This window comes from Urocitellus parryii, chromosome 5, assembly GCF_045843805.1.
Source record: "Urocitellus parryii isolate mUroPar1 chromosome 5, mUroPar1.hap1, whole genome shotgun sequence".
Classification (NCBI taxonomy): domain Eukaryota; kingdom Metazoa; phylum Chordata; class Mammalia; order Rodentia; family Sciuridae; genus Urocitellus; species Urocitellus parryii.
In genome coordinates, this window is record NC_135535.1 from 38438777 (window position 1) to 38461960 (window position 23184).

Sequence of the window (23184 nt, forward strand, 5' to 3'; positions counted from 1 at the left end):
TTTTGGATATAGAGATTTTGAATCTTCAAATAATATAAGTTAATAGTATTTTTAAAATCCCTTTATCAAAAATTGATAAGATAAATTAGGGAGACTATTTTGGAATATTGAATTAACAAATGCTAGAATGTATGTAATTTGTGAAAGAAAGCCTGTAATAAAGTTTTTGACTATAACCTATCTTTTGAAGATATGAAACCAGTTCCACTTCAGCTAGTGATCGGTATGATTCCTTGCTGGGTCGCTCCGGATCGTATAGTTACTTAGAAGAAAGAAAACCATATAGTAGCAGGCTAGAAAAGGATGACTCAACTGACTTTAAAAAGGTACTTGGGTTACTTATATTTTTAATTAAAAATAAATTATCTTTTGTGTTGAAAAATACATTTCAGTATTATTCTAGAAAACTTATATCTTGAAATAACTTTCATTTTTCGTTTTTGGTAAGTAATGGTAAATAGAATATAAATAGCTGTTTGTTTTTTAAAGGAAAGAGATAAATACCCAGTACTTTATTTTACATTTAAATGTCTCAAGCCATTACTGTGATTGAGCTAGAAAGGGGTATTCGGTAGTAAAGTATACATATGGTATATGTTCACACACTTTGTTTATTGATTTGTTAGCAGAAAGCAGCCACACAGAAAAATATGGCTTTTTTAAAGAGAATATAGTTTTTCTTAGTAACTAGAAACTTGTGATAGATCAGGTGTTATTAAGGACTAAGGATTAATTGATAAATAAATCCTAAAACCTCAGCAACCTATGGTTTCAAGTATTATTCACATTATAAGCTTGGAATAAAACTTATGAAGTTTATAGAGAAGGAAGGGTCTTGTGGTATTTGTACATTTTCCTATTATCTGACAACTCTTTGAATTACGTATTTAATTTATAAGGCAAATGAGCAAGTGTATCAAGGGAGGAAGTTGTTTCCCATTATGAGTTTGATTCAGGCATTTATTTAATAAATAACTGAATACTCAAATTATGCTAACTGGTTAGATCTATAAGTGAGCAATGAAGATGGAGATAATGTACTGCTCTTATGGGCATATTCCATATAGGAGAGACAAACATCTTACAAATGAATTATAATTTAAAAATTGGACCAGTCACCCTGAACAACAGAAACAATTGGCTTATGCCTGTAATCCCAGCAGTTCAGGAGGCTGAGATAGGAAGATGGTGAGTTTGAAGCCAGCCTGAGCAAGGGCAAGGCACTAAGCAATTCAGTGAGACCCTGTCTCTAAATAAGATACAAAGTAGAGCTGGGGAGGTGGCTCAGTAGTTGAGTGCCCCAGAGTTCAATTCCTGGTACAAAAAAAAATTATAAAAGTGTATAACAAATGAAAGTGGTGGGATATATGAATGGGTTTCTTAAGAAAACGAGGCTTCAGGTAAGAAAAGAAGGTTGATTAGTTGTTAATGAGCAAAAATGGGAGAGAAAATATCCAGATGAAGTGAACTGTAAGCATATAGACATTGTGGTACAAGGATACATGATACATTGAAATAATTAAATGTTGATGTATAGGCTGAAACCAGTGTTTTATTATAGACCATTTTAAAGTTATCTGTATGCTAAAAATATTGGAAAGCCTTCATGGGTTCTTAATTTGTGTGTGTTTGGGAGGAAGGGGTGACAGAACTGTTGGCTTAAGAAAATGAGAGATTTTTATTTTGAAAAGTTAAACTTTGTTTTTATGTATACAACAGATTAGAGGGAGGAGTATAATCTGTATAAGAAGTGATATTAGTCAGAATTACCATGGAAGAAGTAGAGATAGAGGGGAAAAAAGTATATTCAAGCGTTAAGAGGACAAAATCATCAGAAAAGGGAAATGTCTTGAATTTTACCAAATGAAATTTGGATTTAAACATTAGAAAAAATATTTTGCTTGCCTTTTAATTTTAAGTCATAGAAGTAAAATGATTAATGTAACTGACACTATCACCTCCTTTGTAGAAATTTAGGAGGGTGTAATAGGCAGAAAACGCATAAGAAGAGAAAAATAATTTGTTCTCCCCTATTTTTATAGCTTTATGAACAAATTTTAGCTGAAAATGAAAAGTTGAAGGCACAGCTACATGATACAAATATGGAATTAACAGATCTTAAATTGCAGTTGGAAAAGGCCACCCAGGTTTGTACCCTTTTCTCTTTGTTAGTCTCAAATTACATTAAAATTTTCCCTGGTATATCTCTGTCATCTCTACAGAATCATCCTATAGCCTTTTTGTTGTTGTTGTTGTTGACCAGACTCTGGACTGTGTAAATGCTAGGCAAGTATTCTACACCTACTTATACCCCCATTCCTCAAAATTTCTTTATAAAAATTTTTATGAATATTTCTGTTTATTCAAGTAAAAGTGACTAGAGGTAATAGTGCTAGATCATTTTAACTTCTTTTGTAACTTCCCTTCTGTGTAACAGCCTAGAGAAGACAGACAATTTTGGACACTACAGTTGAGATAGCTAAGCAAAACTCAAATTGTTTTCCAATTTCTTTTCTGTGGTATATATTAATAGTTACAGTATATAGTAATACACGTATCTCCTCCTCAGCCTCTTCCTTTCCCAAAACAAGAAAAAAAAAATTGTGTTCAAATAACCTTAGGAATGCTACATATTTTTTATCTTGGAGATTAGACAGGATCTATTTATATGTTAAAGACTAAGAGTTCTATAATTTTGAAGAACATACATTTGCTTAATTTTAGCATGTTACTTTATAGCATAAGCATATTTCTGCATTTAGAATTCATCTTGAAAGCAGTGATCTAAATAGCACTGATCTACGAGTGGACAGAATACTTCTTTTTGGTCAGTCTTTTATATTGACGTTTTTCTTAATTTCTAAAAATTTAGTCTCTGTGTTTGACTTATACTTGTTACTAGGTCCTTTTTTTATTTTTTAACCACTGTTGTGTTGTAAAGCAATTGTTTATGCACAGTGCATGCTATGCTAAAATTCAGGGGTCATGCTCATGAGGTTGAAAAGATTCCTCAGATTCTTTCAGTTAATTGGGGTTTAATAAGAGGATGCACAAAAAAGTAAGAACAAGAACACATTTCATAGTAAGTTGTCATAATAACTTGAAATGTCATACAATATAAAACCTCTAGGCTGGAGGTGCTGCTCAGTGGTAGAACGTGTGCTTAGCATTCATGAGTCCCTGGATTCAATTGGTAGCACCAAAAATAGGAAAGCTACAGCATGTGGTTTAAGTACAAATGTCTGATTCTTCTAAAGCCAGAGAAACAAGTCACTGGGTTTTTAAAGTAAAACAACAAGTTAAACTGTTAAGCATTGAAGTGAACATTTTTGTCCAACTTTAGAACATTTGTCCTGAGAATTGAAGTCTACCAGGAATTCTTCCACCTGATATGTTTTATTATTCTTTTCATGACTATTCATAAATATACATAGCAGTAGCAGTTTGATAGTCATATGGAATGTTTCCCAGGGAACTATCATCCTGCTTAGAATTAATCCTTAGGGGGACCTTTATATACTAGCAGTGGAAATGTAAATTAGTACAGCCATTATGGAAATCAGTATGGAGGTTCCTTGAAAAAACTGAAAATGGAACTACCATATGATCCAGCTATACCATTCCTTGCTGTTTATCTGAAAGGATTAAATTGAAGTCAGGATATCTTAGAGACACATTCATTCCCATGTTTATGGCAGCCCAGTTCACAATTACCAAGTTATGGAACCAGCTTGGATATCTCTTAACAGGTAAATGGATAAAGTATATACATGTTAAATAACGCTAATAAATCAATGGAGTTTTTTATTCAGCTATAAAGAAGAATGAAATTGTCATTTGCAGAAAAGTGGATGAAACCGGAGAGCATTGTGTTAAGCTGAATAAGCCAAACTCAGAAAAACAACTGTTATTTTCTCACATATGTAGAAACCAAAGGGAAAAGGGGGATCTCATGAAAATGAAGGAAGAGTGTTAGTTTATTGGGGAAGGGGGTTGAAGTTGATTTAATTTTGTTATGTACATCAATGAATATGCCACAATAAAACCCAGCTATTCTGTATAATTAACATGCACCAATATTTACCAAAAAAAGAATCCTTAGTATGCTTGAAGTCCTGGGTTCAATCCCTGGCACCACAATTTTAAAAAAAAGAAAAAAAAAAAAAGAAAATCTTGAAATTTAGGTCTGTTTGATAGCATTTAGCAAGAAGCCCAGAATTCTTAAATCCTGCCCTAAATGAGCATTGTCTACCCTGTACAGTCTCCAATGGAAATAAATAGGCCAATTTATCAAAACCAGTTAGCTGTATACATGCCAGATGACAAGTTCACCAGATTACTAATTGGGATTTTAAAAGCTAGAACTAGCATGTGTAACTAAAAGCAGTAACTAAATAAAAATGTTAACTAAATCTTTTTTTTTTTTTTTTTTTTTTTTGGTGGTGGGGGGGGGGGACTGGGGATTGAATTTAGGGGCACTCAACCACTGAGCCACAACCCCAGCCCTATTTTGTTATTTTATTTAAGAGACAGGGTCTCACTGAGTTGCCTAGCACCTCAATTTTGCTGAGGCTGGCTTTGAACTCACAATCCTCATGCCTCAGCTTCCCGAGCTGCTGGGATTATAGGCATACACTACCGCGCCTGGGTTTTTTTTTTTTTTTTTTTTTTTTTTAATCTATGAAATTGGCAAACAAATCACAAAATACTACAATGTTCCCATTTGGGGAAAAAAGATTCCCAGTGAAATGCCTTTTTTTTTTAAATTTTTAAAATCATTGAAATGCCATTTTTCATCTAAAATTATAAATTTACATACAATGGCATAATGCTATTTCTGATCTTTTTCATCTAATTTTAAATTGTTTCAGTCTTAAGTATTTTATGATTCATTTGTAGATCTCATATGGCATATCACCCTTTTGTTGTATATTTCTAGCAAATAAACATTTTAAATTAAAAACTGCCAAAAATCAGAATTAGCTGAAATAGTTCTACTCATATTTGAAATTATGGATTGAATTTCTAAAAAAAGAAACAATATATCAATTTTTGCTTTTCCAAAAAGAGTAAGTGTAAAAATATAAAACCATTTAAAATAACAGACAAAAGTAAAGATATGTGGGATTATGCATGATGAGTTCTTTAAATTTTTGTACTATAACAATAAATAAGAAATTCTGAAAGAAGATTTAAAAAGTAACTGTTACAGGTCCTAAAGATATTAAAACATGAATGCAGAAAGGCATAGCAAAAAAAAAAGGCTTTTTTTTTTTTTTTTTTTTAATTACCACATTAGGGCTAGGAATGTGGCTCAATGAGAAGCCCTGGGTTCAATCCCCAATATGGCAATAAACGGAAAATGGAAAGAGAAAAATATAAAATTACCATAGTAAACAGTGAAAATTTGTGCTTAATTAATGATGAGCTGTCTTTAAAGTACATTTGTGTTCAGTAGCCATAAGAGACCATTCTTGTTAAAGTTGTCCAGAAACATTTTTGGTAAATTAATAAAACTGGATTTTCAGAAAATTGTCTTTTGAGGAGTGAGCCATTTGTTGAATTTATTTCAGCAAATTGACTAGGAGTCCCAAGGGTCTGTGTAGAGGTCAAAGTAAATATGATCTTAGATTCCATTTGCTTTTAACTGAGCCTGTGCTCGTTATCCAGATTAGAGCTCTTGAATACAGGGTGCAGCATATGACTTAAAATCTGAAGGTCCTTTATATACCCCTACAACCAAGCTCACATCTCAGGATTTAATCAACTTTGGGCTGGTTGCATAGTACATCAAGTGAAAAAACAAGAGACCTGACCTCCTCAGAAGAAAGTCTATATAGCTAGAATTTTTTACAAGTGAAAATTTATGAACCCTTTTACCAGTTCTGGAGCATGTTTGGAAAAGAAAAATAGAAGGAGTGAGCAAGACTACGATACATATGAGGAGGACAGAAAGACAAGTTTGCTGGCCTGGCTGCACGTATATAGTGCCTACTCGGTTGGGTAATATTTCATTCAAGGTTCTAGAATCTGGCCATTCATATTAGTCAATGCTAATGGTGCAAGAAAGAAGAGAATTTGAGCATCTGAGGGAAAACTAAGATGGTTTCATTTTTATTCTATAATACTCGCCAATCTTTAGCCCCAACTAAACTATGAAAAGTATGGAAAATTATATAGGCCATAAAATTAGAGCCAAGGAAATGATTCCATTACTTTTTATTCTTTTATTCTTTATGGTTTTCAATACAAATCTTGTTTTCTTCACTCACATCTGCATGTTACACCACCTAAATATTGTAATTTCTTTAAATACTTAAAGGAGGGTTGCTGTGCCTCCCCATCTTAATTGCACTTACAACCCCTTTACAATCTAACTGCTTGCTTTGTTGCAGAGACAAGAAAGATTTGCTGATAGGTCACTATTGGAAATGGAAAAAAGGGTAAGTGTCTATCTCATTGACTAAGAAATTATTTTCCTTCTTAACTGTTTTATATAAGCAGAGTTAGGGTTTTTTTGTTTTGTTTTATGGATAGTTTTAGCTAGCTTAAATTAATATTACCTGAATAAATATATAGCTGTGAGGCCTCTAGTATAAAATGGCCTTAATTAAAATTTAGTATACCACATTATTCTCTTAATGAATTATTTTTAAAACATTCTTTCCCCAGTACCAAAATCTATAAATTGTGATAGTGAAATCTGATATTTTTAAAATGCTATTTATCTTTATGTACATAATGTATATTGCTTCATATATATACATACATTTTAATCATATATTTGTTTCCAATTTTTTAAATTAAAATATTTTTTTAACTTTTTTTTTTTTGGCAGTTGTAGATGGACAGAATACCTTTATTTTATTTTTTAATTTTTATTTGCTGCCGAGGATCAAACCCCTTGCCTCACGCATGCTAGGCAAGCAGCTCTGCCTGTGAGCTACAGCCCCAGCCCAAATACTTCATTCTTGCAATAAAATTTTTTAAGTCTGGAGTCATCAAATTTTCACATTCTTTTGAAACTTAATGCTATTTTAATTTTGAGTTTAAATATTTATCTTAACCTATTTTAAACAAGAAAATATTGATTTCAAGGAGATTCTTATGCTTTTTATGCCTTTCTACAATTTTTTTTTATTGGCTGTGATATATTCATTTAAATACACTCCACTTAATATTGCTCAGTGGTCTGGAAATGGCCATAGAAGTAAATCTACAAGTTTAATCTGAGCAGTTGAAAATTTATACATGATCCAAAAGCTAAAGGAAAAGTTCTTAAAGAGTATCTGTAGTGCAAGTGAGTAGTGCCTACACTTGTGGGGTTTTAAAAAAGAAATTGTGTCTTGGTAGCATTGCTCTTTAGGCCAAAGAATAATCAGAATTGATATCACATTTTTCTTTCATTTTTAAAAAATAACCAATTTGCCTTTTTCACCCAAAAGTAAAATAAACAAACCAACAAATACAGTTTGTTAATGTGGCCTTTACTAAATTGTACTTTGCAATAATTTTCTTTTTATTATTATTGGAGCAAGGTTTAAAAATAAGTGTAATAAGTCATTTTTAATTGGTATAATTAATACTTGTTTAAAACAGAATCACTTATTAAATTATTGTATATTGTTTATATACCATACATTATTTTTATAATATATCTCATTGAATTTGTTTCAAAGATACACAGAAATAATAAAATCATTTCTCTATTAATCATTACTAATGGTTGAAATGAAAGATATGTAACAAAATATACTTAATCAAAATATGTATTTATATTTGAGACAGTCACATTTTTAAGAATATTTAATTTTTTATGAAAGTAATGTGCTTATTACAAAATTTTAGCAAAAGAAGAAAATATAAAAATCATCCATAATCTTATCAGAGAAAGTTAATATTTTGGTATACCTACCCTTGTGATTATGCTTGTGATCTGACATTCTCACTGACCTTTTTTTTCTGCTTGTCAAATGCAGATAAAGTAGTTAATCCTTTCTTAATTTAATAGATATTTATCATGATCGTAACTGCTGACATTTGTTTGGCATTCTCTAAGTCAAGACAGGCTTAAGATTAAGCAATTTACTTTTGTTTTAATGTTTGTCCAACAAAAATGTGTTGCCTGCAGTTTTATGATTGTGAATTCCATTGAGCCAACAGGATCAGTCAATTAGGTGTAATGTTCTTTTTTTTGCTCTACCAGTAAGTTAAAATCTTTAAGACACATAATAAAATTGAGGCTCATGGGGAGATTACCTGTCAGAAGGTAATCTGTTTCACAAAATTATGAAGATCAAATAAGATACAATACAAATAGTACTTGGAGAAGTACAGCGGTTTATGTGTATTTGTCCTGGCTATGTTATCTAGGAGAAAGAAATATGTAGAAAATAACATTTTTGTCTGTGATGTTTAAGCATGTAAATATTAGAATAACAGTACTTTTAAGTAGAAGTGAGATTCTATTATTTTTTAAGTCACATATCCTAAAAACATTGACATTTACAGTAAATGTTCTGCTTTACTAAATATCAAATTATTAATCTTGGAAAGAATGTCTTGGAAAGAGTTTTCAGTGTGATTAAACTAAATGTAAATGGTTTATATCTGAAAGGTGACCGGCAAGAGTCAGTATCTTCTGGGCGGTATGACCTAACCAGTTTTACAGCTCGTCAATTACTGCTGCTTGCTTTTTGCATAACACCCTAGAATGCTTATCATTTAAGGGAAAATAAAACAGTACACTGCAATAATATATTGTATGTTGGCTTTGCCTGTCACTCTATGAAACAAGTTTAAAATAGATTGCTGCAGTTGCTTCTCCATTAGATTCACCGCATTAATGCTACCACAGTTTCAACCTATATGTAAAGTCAATTGGATAAATAATGAATAGTAAACATGTTTGGAGATCTCTTAGATCCTTTTGAAATTATGAAGTACACATATTTTAGGCATGTTTGCTTATCGCTTTTCTGCTTCTATCACTAGTAAAATTGCATCTTTGTGTGTTTTTGTTTTGTTTTGTTTTCTGTTTGGGAATTTTTTTTTTCATATACAGGTTTTGAGTGTTGGCTTATTCTATCCCTAAGTTTTATGTTAACTAAAAAAATAGTCTGGACACCTTATGTATCATCTTACCAGAAAGTCAAAGCTTTTTAAAAAGAGAGAGAGAGAGAGAGCTTATAAAAAGTATTGAAAAAATAAATGTCTTCAAATTTATTTCTCTCAAATTTTGGGATGCTCTTCACACATCACTGGCATCACATCTCTTTCTACACTGCTCCTGATTTTTATCTTTAATTTTAAAGTATCACTATTTCACACTATAGAAGAAAACTCAAGGATATAATAATTACATAATTAATATTGGTACCTTAAATTGATCTAGGAACGAAGAGCTCTAGAAAGAAGAATATCTGAAATGGAAGAAGAACTCAAAGTAAGTAAACCACACTACTTATTAGAGATAGTGCTCTTTTGAATTTTAATATTATACTATTATAGATACTGTAATTGTTTTCAAAACTGATTAACCAATTTGTGAATTATCTATACCATGTGCTTCTGTTTTCCTAAATTCTGGTATTAGTGAGCTAGAGGAGGATTTAAAACCTAAATCATTTAAAAAATCAATTTGTATAGCACTTTTGATATTTAGGGTTTTTTTTTTAATGGATGATATTAACTGTAATATGTGGGGTTTATTAGTTCTTTACTTTTCCATATGTTTCTTGGAGAGTAAATGGTAGAGGGAGGTAATATAAGACAGAATGTTCTCCTTCAAAATAAATGACATGAGAAGGGATGGGCAGGTAGAAGCATATTTTAATACCTATGGAAGTAATTATTTATTTTGAACATTGAACTCTGTAGGAGGAAAAATAAAAGCATAGCTAGATGTTGACCTATTATTACGTTATGAATTAATGAATAATGCATAGGAAATTATGCCCATAGAATTAGAATATCAAGATTTAAATGTTTTATTGGATTGTTTAGTTGGTTGTTAGACCATTATTAAATGACTTTGAACACTGGAGAAAATCTTTTGGTTTTTATTTGCTTATTCATTTAGTTTGACATGGAATTTCAGAATACATTTCTTACCTTTTTAAATCTGTTAAAATATTGGTTTTAGACTTTTCTTGTATTCATTATCTGTTATTCTTTATGCTCATGTATTTTCCATTTTCTTATTTTTTATTCTTATTTCTTTATGTTCTGATTCCTACAGAACCTGCACCAAATAAAGCAAATTCAAACTCTGAGAGAGTTAAATGAGCGACTGCTGACTGAGAATAGGGCCTTGACAAGAGTGGTAGCCAAGCGCTCAGGGTTCTGTAGGCAACTTCAGTCTGTGAACCTTTAACTTATAGTTTCATCATTTCTTCTTGGTAGAGCCAGGCAGGTGCTTTCATATTAGTAAGCGTGTTTTTGTAAGAGCTCACTTTTACAAATTAATGCCATTGTGTCTGGAGCTTATCATGTAACTGTTTAATTATGCATGGCTTCTCAGAATGTCAGAAAATATCACTAATTGTATATTACAGCTGATAAACTACAGTAAAGCTAAGAATTCGGTACTTTGTAAAGTTTATGCACATTTTTTAGTCTAAAAAAATATTTTACATCTTAAAATACAGCTAATTTTTATAGTCCTACTAGAAAGAAAATGGAATATAAACAATAAAACATTTTATATATGATTAATATATTTTGAGAATCTGAAGATTAAGCCTACATGTTTTTTAAAATAATGTCATTTTCAGTCAGAATCCTTTTTGTTTACATCTTAATGTGTAAACTTCATATTACTATATATCTATACATTCTGAACACAAGAATTAATTGATTCCAATAAAATTAGATTCTTCCTAAAGTCTTGGCCTAAGATAGAAGTAGAAACTTTATTTTTATCTAATTAGACTATATAGTACACTTTGAAAACTGAGGAAAGAGAACTAAGTATTTTGGAAAGAATATCCAAAATATGCTAAATCCATTTCCTAGTTGACTTTACAGACACATAATTTCAATTATTCTTAGTAGAAAATTTATTTAATCTATAACATTTCTATCCCCTGCTTTAATTTGTAAAACTACAGAAAATCAAATTGCTATGTTTCAAAGATATGAGTGTGTTTTTCTGTTTGCTTCAAACACTTTGTTACTTTTTATGAGTGAATGTTTTCAAAGATCTGCATTTACTACTTGGACTTAATTGTTTTAATAGCCAGGTACAGTAGCACATGCCTATAATTCCAGCCACTCAGGAGGCTGAAGCAGGAGGATCACAAGTTCAAAGCCAGCTGCAGTAATTTATCAAGGCCCTAAGCAACTTAGCAGGACCCTGCTTCAAAAATAAAAAGGATGGGGGATATGACTCAGTGGTTGAGTGTCCCTGGGTTCAATCCTTGGTACAAAAATAATGTATTTTTTTAAATTTTAATAATAGTAATAGTTGCCATTCATTGAGCACCTGTCTTTAATCAGACACTAAGAACAAGTCTTGGGGTTGGAGTTATAGCTCAGTTGGTAGAGTGCTTGTCTTGCAAGCACAAGGCCCTGGGTTCAATCCCCAGCACCAAAAAAAAACAAGTCTTGCCCTATGAGGTAGCGCATGGCTGTAATCCCAGCAGCTAATGCAAGAGGATCATGAGTTGAAAGCGTGAAATCAAACCTCAACAACTTAGGCCCTAAACAACTCAGAGAGATCCTGTCTCTAAATAAAATATTAAAAAGGCTGGAGATGTGGCTCAGTGGTTAAAGTGTCCCTGGGTTTAATCCCCAATTAAAAAAAAAAAAAAGAAGTCTAATTCTTACCTCAACACTTTACTAGATAGGCTGGTTTTCATGTGGAACAATAATATTATGATTTTAAGTCTAGCTTAAAGCAAAAGGCTTTGGTTTAGGTGTTGAAAGGAACCCCCTTGAAGAGCCTATCCTAACAAAAACAGGCTTCTGGCTGCTCTAATATGGTGTGCTTGTGAGTCATAAAATCAAGTAATTTAGTAAATTTCTGTGGATAAGAGAATAAATCTTTTATTCCATCATTTATTAAACCAATTAGCTTCATAAATCAGGATTTTTTTGATATATGTTTTAGATGTAGAAATATATGTAACTGGCAAAAGCTTGATATCATGCGTTTGTGGTGTAAGTATAACATTTATTAAGATTTTTATCTTTTTGTTGAAGTAAAACTTTTCTTTCTGTTTTTCCTCTCATAGATGTTACCAGACCTGAAAGCAGACAACCAGAGACTAAAGGATGAAAATGGGGCCTTGATCAGAGTTATAAGCAAACTTTCCAAATAGAAAACAAACGAACAACACAGCAGGAATTGCACATATTAATAACCCAGTGGACCATAATTGGCAGTCACTGGAAGCCTGGGAAGAATCCTTTGGAGACTGTCATTTTTGGATATCCTGCCAAATGCCCTCTTATCTAGGATTTTTGTTTTGTTTAAGTTTCTGGGTTTTGTTTTGTTTTTGTTTTTTTTTTTTTTTTTTGGTTTTTTTTTTTTTTTTTTTTTTTTAATCAAGACCATTGTTTCATGTTAATGCAGCTGCTGAGAAGTTTGGGGGATTTTTGGATTTTTTTTTTCTTTAAATGACTGAGAAAACTTGTTTACAGCTCCAGCATATAAGGAAAGTGTTCAAGGCCAGATATGCCTCAGATATTTAACCAGTAAGCCTTAGTTGTACATAAATACTTTTGTGTCAACAAAAACTTTCAGCTCTCACAGAAGACAGTTATTCAACATTTTTCCATGTGCCACGTTTCCAGTTTTTTAATATTTAATTTTTTTGCTTTACTCTAAGTTTGGGTTTGTATTTTTTCCTTCTAACTCTTCATGTGGCAGAGTCTTCTATGTTTTCCCAGCTTTCTTATTCATGGAAGAGAATATTTGCCCTTCTGAGATTATTGTCATGTGTTAGGCTAATGTGTTGTCTCCCACCTGGAACTGAATTGCTTGGTGGAACATTTGCTTTCACTGTTTGTGCAATATGCATTTATTTCTTATATGAATGCTTTAAGTCAGTTGAGATTAGATCTTTTAAGTTCTATTTTCTGCCTTCTATTGGTCACTTTTTGTTTTTGTTTTTTATTGTAGTATGTTAGATTCTGTAATCTTCACATTCATTTTAGCAGGTACTGAGTGATGCTGTAAATATAAATAAGTGTATTGTTTTGATTTTTAGAACACCACATGGCATGCTTGACTATTTTCTTATTTCAGATGTCTGTTAATGCAAAGTAGGCTACTCCATGATAGTGTTAAAAACAAAATGTGCTAACAATGTGATATAAAGACTTTAAAAGTTATACATTATGTGGAGCCCTATCTTTACAGAAATTTTCTACTGTAAAGTGCTTTTACTTTTATTTTCAGTTTTCATTTGCTAGTATTCAACTATAATTAAAATTGCATAAGATAATTGCTTCACATTTCACATACCTATATTTATCTGAGTGCTGTCTAAAACTGTTGTGCTAGCCAAAGTAATGCTATGAAATCATTTGTAGACTTAACCCGTGAGTTAATGTTAAATGCACTGTTTTTGCCATGTGAAGAGGCATTGACTTTAATACCACCATCATGTTCAGACCATTTTATACATTTCAGTGGCCTTTTTCTAGGGGGAAAAAAAAAAAAGCAAAACCAATTACATAGTGAAGATGGCTTTTATTTGGACAAATAGCTTTTATATTTTCATTAAATCATGCAAAAATATTACATCTTTCTGGCACATAACTGTCTCTTTAACCACTGAACAGTTCAGCCATTTGAATAAATTGTACATTGTAAAGCTTATTGTAGCTGATTGTATTATTCAGTGTATTGTATACTATATTAAATGTGAATTTGTACCTCTTCATTTTAAAAGGTCATTGTGTTCTACTGCCTATTTTAGATTACTTTGGGGTTGGGGAAGGGTATTTTGGTAAGCAGGATTTCAAGTCCTCTCTCTTGATGGTTTTATGAAGATATAAGGTTATGCTCTTACTACCAAGCTCAGGATTCTTGATTTTAAAGGTACAAGGATAGTTGTGGAATTTTATTTTTGGTTATATTTGAACTGTATGAATGGTGGGTCTGAATATAGAGAATTTTCATGGTCATGGTCTAATGTGGAGGTAAAATATACAGTAATTGATCAGTTTGAGTGACTGCAACATGTTCTGGTTGCACAACAGTTAGGCATGCTATGGTTTATATTTGTGAAGTTTGGATGCCTGTGAAGAATGATTAAATACATGTTTCTAATATTTTAGTGTTTTGTATTTAGGTTATTTATTCTTTGTATCTAAAATTGAACAGCTACTGTGCTATATTGATTTTATTGGTAGTATTGAGCAGACCTTGTTTCTGCATGAAACTAGTTGCAAAACTCACTATTTTGGAAATAAAAAATGTATTTTGACATATACAAATAAAATGAATAAAACTATTTTAAATGTGTGAACTTTTAATGAAGACATTTTAAATTTTGTTCTGAGATATTTAAATTCTGCATGGGTATTTTTTCACTAATTGCTTTACTTGGATACCAATTTGAATAATTTTTGAAATTGTAATATTGTGATAATTTGCACAGCATTGTACATGCACATCTGTAATTGCAATCTTAATTGCCATATTTATGCAATCTGTGTACCAATTTGGACAAATGTTTATATATTTTACATAAAGCTGTCTGTATGCAGAATCTGAGAACTAGTTTTTTTATGATAAGTGGATAAAAAGTAATGGTAACAGTGAGTTTCAAAATAGTTGTTTTGTAGCACAAGATTTCATTTCCATAAACATTTTGTGGTTTTTAAAAATTAAACCTGTGCTTTTTTTTCCCTTAGCTGCAAACATAGATTTGTAGTACATATGAAGATAATATTCCATTGAAATAAAAATTTTACCTTTTTAATATTAGATCATTCTTCAACTTAGATTTGTCCAAGGTTCAATCTATTAACAGTCTAAAGTTAAAACTTTGATTTTTGGTATTGGCATTCTGATACAAGACTTGTAATAAGACTGTATTTAACTAAATTATTGAATTATTTTCTTTCTACTTTAGTACTTTTGCCTGTTTATGCTTACAGAATTGTTGATGTTATTGTAACTTGTTTTCCCCTCAAAAAAACTTGTCATGTGCAAAAGCTTGAAAAGTAGCTGTAAAACTATCACCGAGAGTTCATTTGAAAAAGTAAAGTAGGTTTTAAGCTACTGTATTCATTGCCTAAAAGTTTATTACCCCTTAGTCCTTCCTTGCTTATCTGAGATAGTCATGACTCCCAATGCCAGCACAAGAAGAAAAATATCCAGTAAGCCAAATTCTTCTCTAAACTAGGACCATATTTTCCATAAGGCATAAATAGCTTTGTAGACTTTACTTCTATCATTATAAGCAGAATACAGAGCAAACTCCACTAACAATTATTAACTACCCATTAGCCTATCTTGTTAATGAAAACCTTTGTTGCCAAGATGAGAGCTGATTGATAGTCTTTGCTGTTCTGTTTTCTGTGTGTGGTCTCTGTGTGTCTGAGTACGCACGTTCGGCAGGGGTAATTACACGTAAATACTGCTGTCCAAAAAATATTGGGTTTAGAATAAAATATTATTTATTTTCTTATTATATGTCTCTTAATACTAAATCTATTTGAATTTCGTTTTGGAAAACCTCTGAGTAATTACTATATAAATAACAATGTTTTCTTCTTACGTGACACTCATATTAATGTTCAATGTCTACAAAATAGATTGCAAGTACTAAATTAAAATAAAAACATAGGAACAAGTAACATAATGTTCTATTTCTATAATGTAACAAGAGTATCTAATGCATAATTTATCTGTAATTTGAATTTTTATTAAAACTTTACTATAGTTTACTAGAAAGAAGGCCTTGAGTCAGACTAACTCAAAATGTCACTGCTTAAATTCCAATAAATATCTGGGTCACATAATTAACTGGATTTTTATTTTTTAAAAAACAAATTAGAAGAAAAGGTAGACATGTACTTAGTGCTTATAGATCTGGGAGAATAGTAGTAGGAAAGAGATGAGATTTACCTTCCTTTTCTCACAGTTTTTTTATGGGTTTGTTTTGATACTGAATCTGTTTCAGTAGCTTATCATTTGATTCTTAAAACAGGCTGGGTAAATAAGAGCATATCTCCACTTTACAATGAGAAAATTAAGGTTTACAGGTTACAAATTAGGTTAGCTCCCCAAAACTGGTACAATACAGAGCTCTTCCCAAAACTTAAATGTGGTTGTTCCTATTTTCCCCCACTCAAGATCTGAGACATTTTTTTTTCTTTTTTTTTTTTATTGGTTGTTCAAAACCTTACAAAGCTCTTGACATATCATATTTCAAACATTAGTTTCAAGTGAGTTATGAACTCCCATTTTTACCCCAAATACAGATTGCAGAATCACATCGGTTACACATTCACATTTTTACATAATGCCATACTAGTGACTGTTGTATTCTGCTACCTTTCCTATCCTCTACTATCCCCCTCCCCCCATCTTCTCTTTCTATCCCATCTACTGTAATTCATTTCTCTCCTTACTTTTTCTTCCAATTCCCCTCACACACAACCTCTTTTATGTAGTTTTTTATAACAATGAGGGTCTCTTTCCATTTCCATGCAATTCCCCTTTTCTCTCTCTTTCCCTCCCATCTCGTGGCCTCTGTTTAATGTCAATCTTTTCTTCCTGCTCTTCCTCCCTGCTCTATTCTTAGTTGCTCTCATTATATCAAAGAAGACATTTGGTATTTGTTTTTTAGGGATTGGCTAGCTTCACTAAGCATAATCTGCTCTAGTGCCATCCATTTCCCTGCAAATTCCATGATTTTGTCATTTTTTAGTGCTGCGTAATACTCCATAGTGTATAAATGCCACATTTTTTAATCCATTCATCCATTGAAGGGCATCTGGGTTGGTTCCACAGTCTAGCTATTGTGAATTGTGCTGCTGTGAACATCGATGTGGCAGTATCCCTGTAGTACGCTCTTTTAAGGTCTTCAGGGAATAGACCAAGAAGGGCAATAACTGGGTCAAATGGTGGTTCCATTCCTAGCTTTCCCAGGAATCTCCCTACTGCTTTCCAAATTGGCTGAACCAATTTGCAGTCACGCCAGCAATGTACAAGAGTACCCTTTTCCCCACATCCTCTCCAGCACTTGTTATTGTTTGACTTCATAATGGCTGCCAATCTTACTGGAGTGAGATGGTATCTTAGGGTAGTTTTGATTTGCATTTCTCTGACTGCTAGAGATGGTGAGCATTTTTTCATGTATTTGTTGATTGATTGTATGTCCTCCTCTGAGAAGTGTCTGTTCAGGTCCTTGGCCCATTTGTTGATTGGGTTATTTGTTGTTTTATTGTCTAATTTTTTGAGTTCTTTGTAAACTCTGGATATTAAGGCTCTATCTGAAGTGTGAGGGGTAAAAATTTGTTCCCATGATGTAGGCTCCCGATTTACTTCTCTTATTGTTTCTCTTGCCTGTGAAAAAACTTTTTAGTTTAAGTAAGTCCCATTTGTTGATTCTTGCTATTAACTCTTGTGCTATGGGTGTCCTGTTAAGGAATTTGGAGCCTGATCCCACGATATGTAGATCGTAGCCAACTTTTTCTTCTATCATACGCAGAGTCTCTGATATCAAGGTCCTTGATCCATTTTGAGCTAATTTTTGTGCATGGTGAGAGGAGGGGATTCAGTTTCATTTTGTTGCATATGGATTTCCAGTTTTCCCAACACCATTTGTTGAAGATGCTATCCTTCCTCCATTGCATGCTTTTAGCCCCTTTATCGAATATAAGATAGTTGTGACTTTGTGGGTTAGTCTCTGTATCCTCTATTCTGTACCATTGGTCCACTCGCCTGTTTTGGTACCAGTACCATGCTGTTTTTGTTGCTATTGCTCTGTAGTATAGTTTGAAATCTGGTATTGCTGTACCACCTGATTCACACTTCCTGCTTAGAATTGCTTTTGCTATTCTGGGTCTTTTATTTTTCCATATGAATTTCATGATTGCTTTATCTATTTCTACAAGCAATGCCATTGGAATTTTGATTGGCATTGCATTAAACCTATAGAGGACTTTTGGTAATATCGCCATTTTGATGATGTTAGTTCTGCCTATCCATGAACAGGGTATATCTTTCCATCTTCTAAGATCTTCTACTTCTCTTTTTAGGGTTCTGTAGTTTTCATTGTATAAATCTTTCACCTCTTTTGTTAGGTTGATTCCCAAGTATTTTATTTTTTTTTTTTGAGGATATTGTGAATGGAGTGGTTTTCCTTATTTCCATTTCAGAGGTTTTGTTGCTGATATACAGAAATGCCTTTGATTTGTGCATGTTGATTTTATATCCTGCCACTTTGCTGAATTCATTTATTAGTTCTAGTTGTTTTTTTGTAGACCCTTTTGGGTCTTCTAGGTATAGAATCATGTCATCTGCAAATAGTGATAATTTAAGTTCTTCCTTTCCAATTTTTATGCCTTTAATTTCTTTCGTTTGTCTAATTGCTCTGGCCAGGGTTTCGAGAACTGTATTGAATAGAAGTGGTGATAGAGGGCATCCCTGTCTTGTTCCTGATTTTAGGGGGAATGCCTTCAATTTTTCTCCATTCAGAATGATGCTAGCCTGGGGCTTAGCGTAGATAGCTTTTACAATATCAAGGTAAGTTCCTGTTATCCCTAGTTTTTCTAATGTTTTGAACATAAAGGGATGCTGTACTTTGTCGAATGCTTTTTCTGCATCTATTGAGATGATCATATGGTTCTTATCTTTAAGTCTATTGATGTGGTGAATAACATTTATTGATTTCCGTATATTGAACCATCCCTGCATCCCAGGGATGAATCCTACTTGATCATGGTGCACAATTTTTTTGATGTGTCTTTGTATCCGATTCGCCAGAATTTTATTGAGGATTTTTGCATCTAGGTTCATCAGAGATATTGGTCTGTAGTTTTCTTTCTTTGATGTGTCTTTGTCTGGTTTCGGAATCAATGTGATGTTGGCCTCATAGAATGAATTTGGAAGAACTCCCTCTTTTTCTATTTCCTGGAATAACTTGAAAAGTATTGGTATTAATTCTTCTTTAAAGGTCTTGTAAAACTCCGCTGTATACCCATCCGGTCCTGGGCTTTTCTTGGTTGGTAGTCTTTTGATTACCTCTTCAATTTCATCCATTGATATTGGTCTGTTCAAATCGTGTGTGTCCTCCTGACTCAGTCTGGGCAAATCATATGACTTAAGAAATTTATCGATGTCTTCACTATCTTCTATTTTATTGGAATATTGGTTTTCAAAATAATTTCTAATTGTCTTCTGTATTTCTGTGGCGTCTGTTGTGATATTGCCTTTTTCATCCCTGTTAGTAATTTGAGTTCTCTCTCTTCTTCTCCTCATTAGCATGGCTAAAGGTTTGTCAGTCTTGTTTATTTTTTCAAAGAACCAACTTTTAGTTTTGTTAATTTTTTCAATAGTTTCTTTTGTTTCAATTTCATTGATTTCCGCGCTGATTTTAATTATTTCTTGCTTTCTGCTGCATTTGCTATTGTTTTGCTCTTCCTTTTCTAGGGCTTTGAGATGAAGTGTGAGTTCATTTATTTGTTGGTTTTTCCTTTTTTTGAGGAATGACCTCCAGGTGATGAATTTCCCTCTTAAAACTGCTTTCATTGTGTCCCATAGATTCCGATAGGTTGTGTCTGCATTTTCATTTATCTCTAAGAATTTTTTTATTTCCTCCTTTATGTCTTCTGTAACCCTTTGATCATTCAGTAACATATTGTTCATTTTCCATGTGATATTGGATTTTCCCTTCCTTCTTTTATCATTAATTTCCAGTTTCAATCCATTATGATCAGATAAAATGCATGGTATAATCTCCACCCCTTTATATTTATTGAGGGTTGCCCTATGGCATAATATATGGTCTATTTTTGAGAAGGATCCATGTGCTGCTGAGAAAAAAGTATATCCATTTGATGATGGTTGGTATATTCTATATATGTCAGTTAAGTCTAGGTTATTGATTGTGGTATTAAGGTCTATAGTTTCTTTATTCAACTTTTGCTTGGATGTTCTGTCCAATGGTGAGAGAGGTGTGTTGAAGTCACCCATAATTATTGTGTTGTGATCTATTTGATTCTTGAACTTGAGGAGAATTTGTTTTATAAACTTCGAAGCACCATTATTTGGTGCATAAATATTGATAATTGTTATGTCTTGTTGTTTAATGGTTCCTTTTAACAGTATATAATGTCCTTCCTTATCCCTTTGGATTAACTTAGTCTTGAAGTCGATTTTATTCGATATGAGGATGGCCACACCTGCTTGCTTGCGAGGACCCTGTGCGTGGTATATTTTTTCCCAACCTTTCACCTTCAGCCTGTGTATGTCTTTTCCAGTCAGGTGAGTCTCCTGGAGGCAGCATATTGTTGGATTTGTTTTTTTGATCCATGTTACCAGCCTATGTCGCTTTATTGAAGTGTTTAAACCATTAATGTTTAGAGTTACTATTGATATATGGTTTGTACTTCCAGCCATGTTTGATTATTTATCTCGTTTTTTTTTTTTTAATTGCGTTTGTTTCACCATGATTAGCTTTCCCCCCTCCGTCTGTCTTTACTGAGGTACTTCCCATGTTGGCTTTGGTTATTGTTTTCCATTTCTTCCTCGTGAAGTGTTTTGCTCAAGATGCTTTGCAACGCTGGTTTTGTGGCTGCAAATTCTTTTAGTTTTTGTTTATCGTGAAAGATTTTTATTTCGTTGTCGTATCTGAAGCTTAATTTTGCTGGGTACAGAATTCTTGGTTGGCATCCATTGTCTTTCAGTGTTTGAAATACGTTGTTCCAGGATCTTCTCGCTTTCAGCGTCTGAGTTGAGAAGTCCGTTGTTAACCTTATTGGTTTACCCCTGAATGTAATCTTTCTCTTTTCTCTTGCAGCTTTTAATATTTTCTCTTTGTTCTGTATATTGGATATCTTCATAACAATGTGTCTTGGCGTTGGTCTACTGTGATTTTGTATGCTCGGTGTCCTGTATGCATCTACAATTTGTATATCTGTTTCCTTTTTTATTTCTGGAAAGTTTTCTGTAATTATTTCATCTAGTAGATTACTCATTCCCCTTGTTTGAATCTGTATCCCTTCCTCTATCCCAATGACTCTTAAATTTGGTTTTTTTATATTATCACATATCTCTTGTATGTTTTTAACCAGCCTATCTGAGTTGGCTAGACTCTTTTCCAGATGATATATTTTGTCTTCATTATCTGACGTTCTGGCTTCTACTTGCTCCACTCTATTAATGATACTCTCATTTGAGTTTTTAATTTGGTTTATAATTTCCTTCATTTCTAAGATTATGGTTTGATTCTTTTTTATAATCTCTATCTCCTGATAAAGGTGCTTAACTTCTTCTTTTATCTGTTTATGTAATTCATTCTCAATGTGTTCTTTCGCTGCTTGAATTTGCTGTCTTGTATCCTCTTTAAGGTTCCGTTCCATCTGTCTCAGGTGATCCATGAGTTCTTTATATGACCATTTTTCTGGTGACTCTATATCCTCCTGAATATTTAGGCTGCCCTGCATTGTTTGCACTCCTTTTCTTCCTTGATTTTTCATGCTGTTCATATTGTTTCTTGTTCTGTTTGACTGCTGAGTTACTATTTACTCCTATAAATATATTTGATGCTTGGGAGGAAAGGTATTAGAAGGGATGGGAAGAAGTCACTAAAGAGAATGAGAGTAAGCAGGTAGAATTCAAGGAAGGGGGAATAAGAAAATTGAAAAGAAATGTAAAGACAGGAGAAAAGAAGGATAGAAAAAATAGAAGATTAAAAGGAATTTAAAGAAAAATAATAATAGTAGAAATGGAAAATGAAATTAAAAAATAGAATAAAATAAAATAAGATGGATTAAAAAAACATTTAAAAAGACAGCAAAAAAAAAATTATAAATGCAGTCCTAGAGTTCGGTTAACTGCTCTTCCAGTAGATGGAGCTATGTCCACCGGGCCAAGTTTCTCTTCTCAGTAGGCGGGGGTCAATCACTGTGCAGCAGTTCTTCCTCCCGGATTGGGCAGGTCTCCATTCCTGCTGTTTGCCGTGTGGGCGGGGCCTTTTGCAGAGCTAGTCAGGGGTCGTTTGCAGCACCGGACTGGCAGGTGGAGGGTGGTCGTCTGCAGCTCCAAACCGCCAGAGGAGGTTCACAGAGTCGGGCGGGCAGGGGCCGGGCAGGCAGCGCCTGCAAGGGTGTAGGCAGCGGCCGCTTGGCGGCGCCGGTGGCGGTTCACAGAGCCGGCCTGTGTGGGCCCAGGCAGACAGCAACCGCTCCCAAGTTCGTTGCAACGTGTGGGCAGTAGCCAGCGGCGGTTCACAGAGCCGGGCTGCAGGGGCCCAGGCAGGGAGCGCCCGCTCCCAAGTTCACTGCACCGTGTGAGCGGCAGCCGGCTGCGGTTCACAGAGGGGGGGGGGGGGGGCGGGCAGGCAGGCAGCAACTGCTCCCAAGTTCGGTGCAACGTGTGGGCGGTAGCCAGCGGCCGGGCTGCGGGGGCCCAGGCAGGCAGCGCCCGCTCCTTAGCTCGCAGCAAAGTGTGGGCAGTGGCCGGTGGTGGATCATGGAGCCAGGCGGTGTGGGCCCAGGCAGGCAGCGCCTGCTCCTAAACTTGCTGCAGCCAGCTGCGGTTCACAGAGCCAGCCCGGGGGGCCCAGTCAGGGAGCAACCGCTCCCAAGTTCACTGCACCCTGTGAGCGGTGGCCGGCTGCGGTTCACAGAGGGGGGGGGGGGCAGTCAGGCAGCAACCGCTCCCAAGAACGCTGCAGCGCTGCTGCGGTTCCCGGAGCCCGCCCTCGGGGGTCCAGGCTGTCAGTGTCCGCTCTTATATTCATTGCAACGTATAGGCAGCCGCCATTTGGCGGCCCCAGCGGGACTGTGCCCCTGCTCTGGGTTGCCGAGATTCAGTATTCTGTGACAAGCTGACACCTCCAATTAAACTTACTAGTTCCCGGAAGGTCTCCTTTCAGTGGAATTTTGCTTGAAATTTCTCAGCAGGACGCATGTGGGTGTATTAATGAGTCTCTGATCCCCTTACCACGGAGGCATTGTATGTGCTGCCTCTTCGCTGGCAGCCATGTTCCATCC

The 23184-nt window shown here is 34.1% G+C and overlaps 1 protein-coding gene across 11 annotated transcripts in view; it reads left to right on the forward strand.

The window, feature by feature from the left end:
* The window catches only part of Ppp1r12a (protein phosphatase 1 regulatory subunit 12A), a 137142-nt gene extending 123460 nt beyond the window's left edge, over positions 1 to 13682 (forward strand). For 5 of the 11 annotated variants that reach the window (XM_026396972.2, XM_026396981.2, XM_026396980.2 and 2 more), the window contains 6 exons: positions 191 to 326; positions 2043 to 2147; positions 6396 to 6443; positions 9395 to 9445; positions 10241 to 10410; positions 12237 to 12322. In XM_026396972.2, the coding sequence (XP_026252757.2) occupies positions 191 to 326; positions 2043 to 2147; positions 6396 to 6443; positions 9395 to 9445; positions 10241 to 10375 (475 nt within the window). In that variant the 3' untranslated portion in view covers positions 10376 to 10410; positions 12237 to 12322. Of the gene's footprint in view, positions 1 to 190; positions 327 to 2042; positions 2148 to 6395; positions 6444 to 8617; positions 8649 to 9394; positions 9446 to 10240; positions 10411 to 12236 lie in introns of those variants that run through there. The other 6 variants (XM_026396973.2, XM_026396979.2, XM_026396986.2 and 3 more) reach the window with 3 other exon arrangements.
* Positions 13683 to 23184: the final 9502 nt, after the last annotated feature.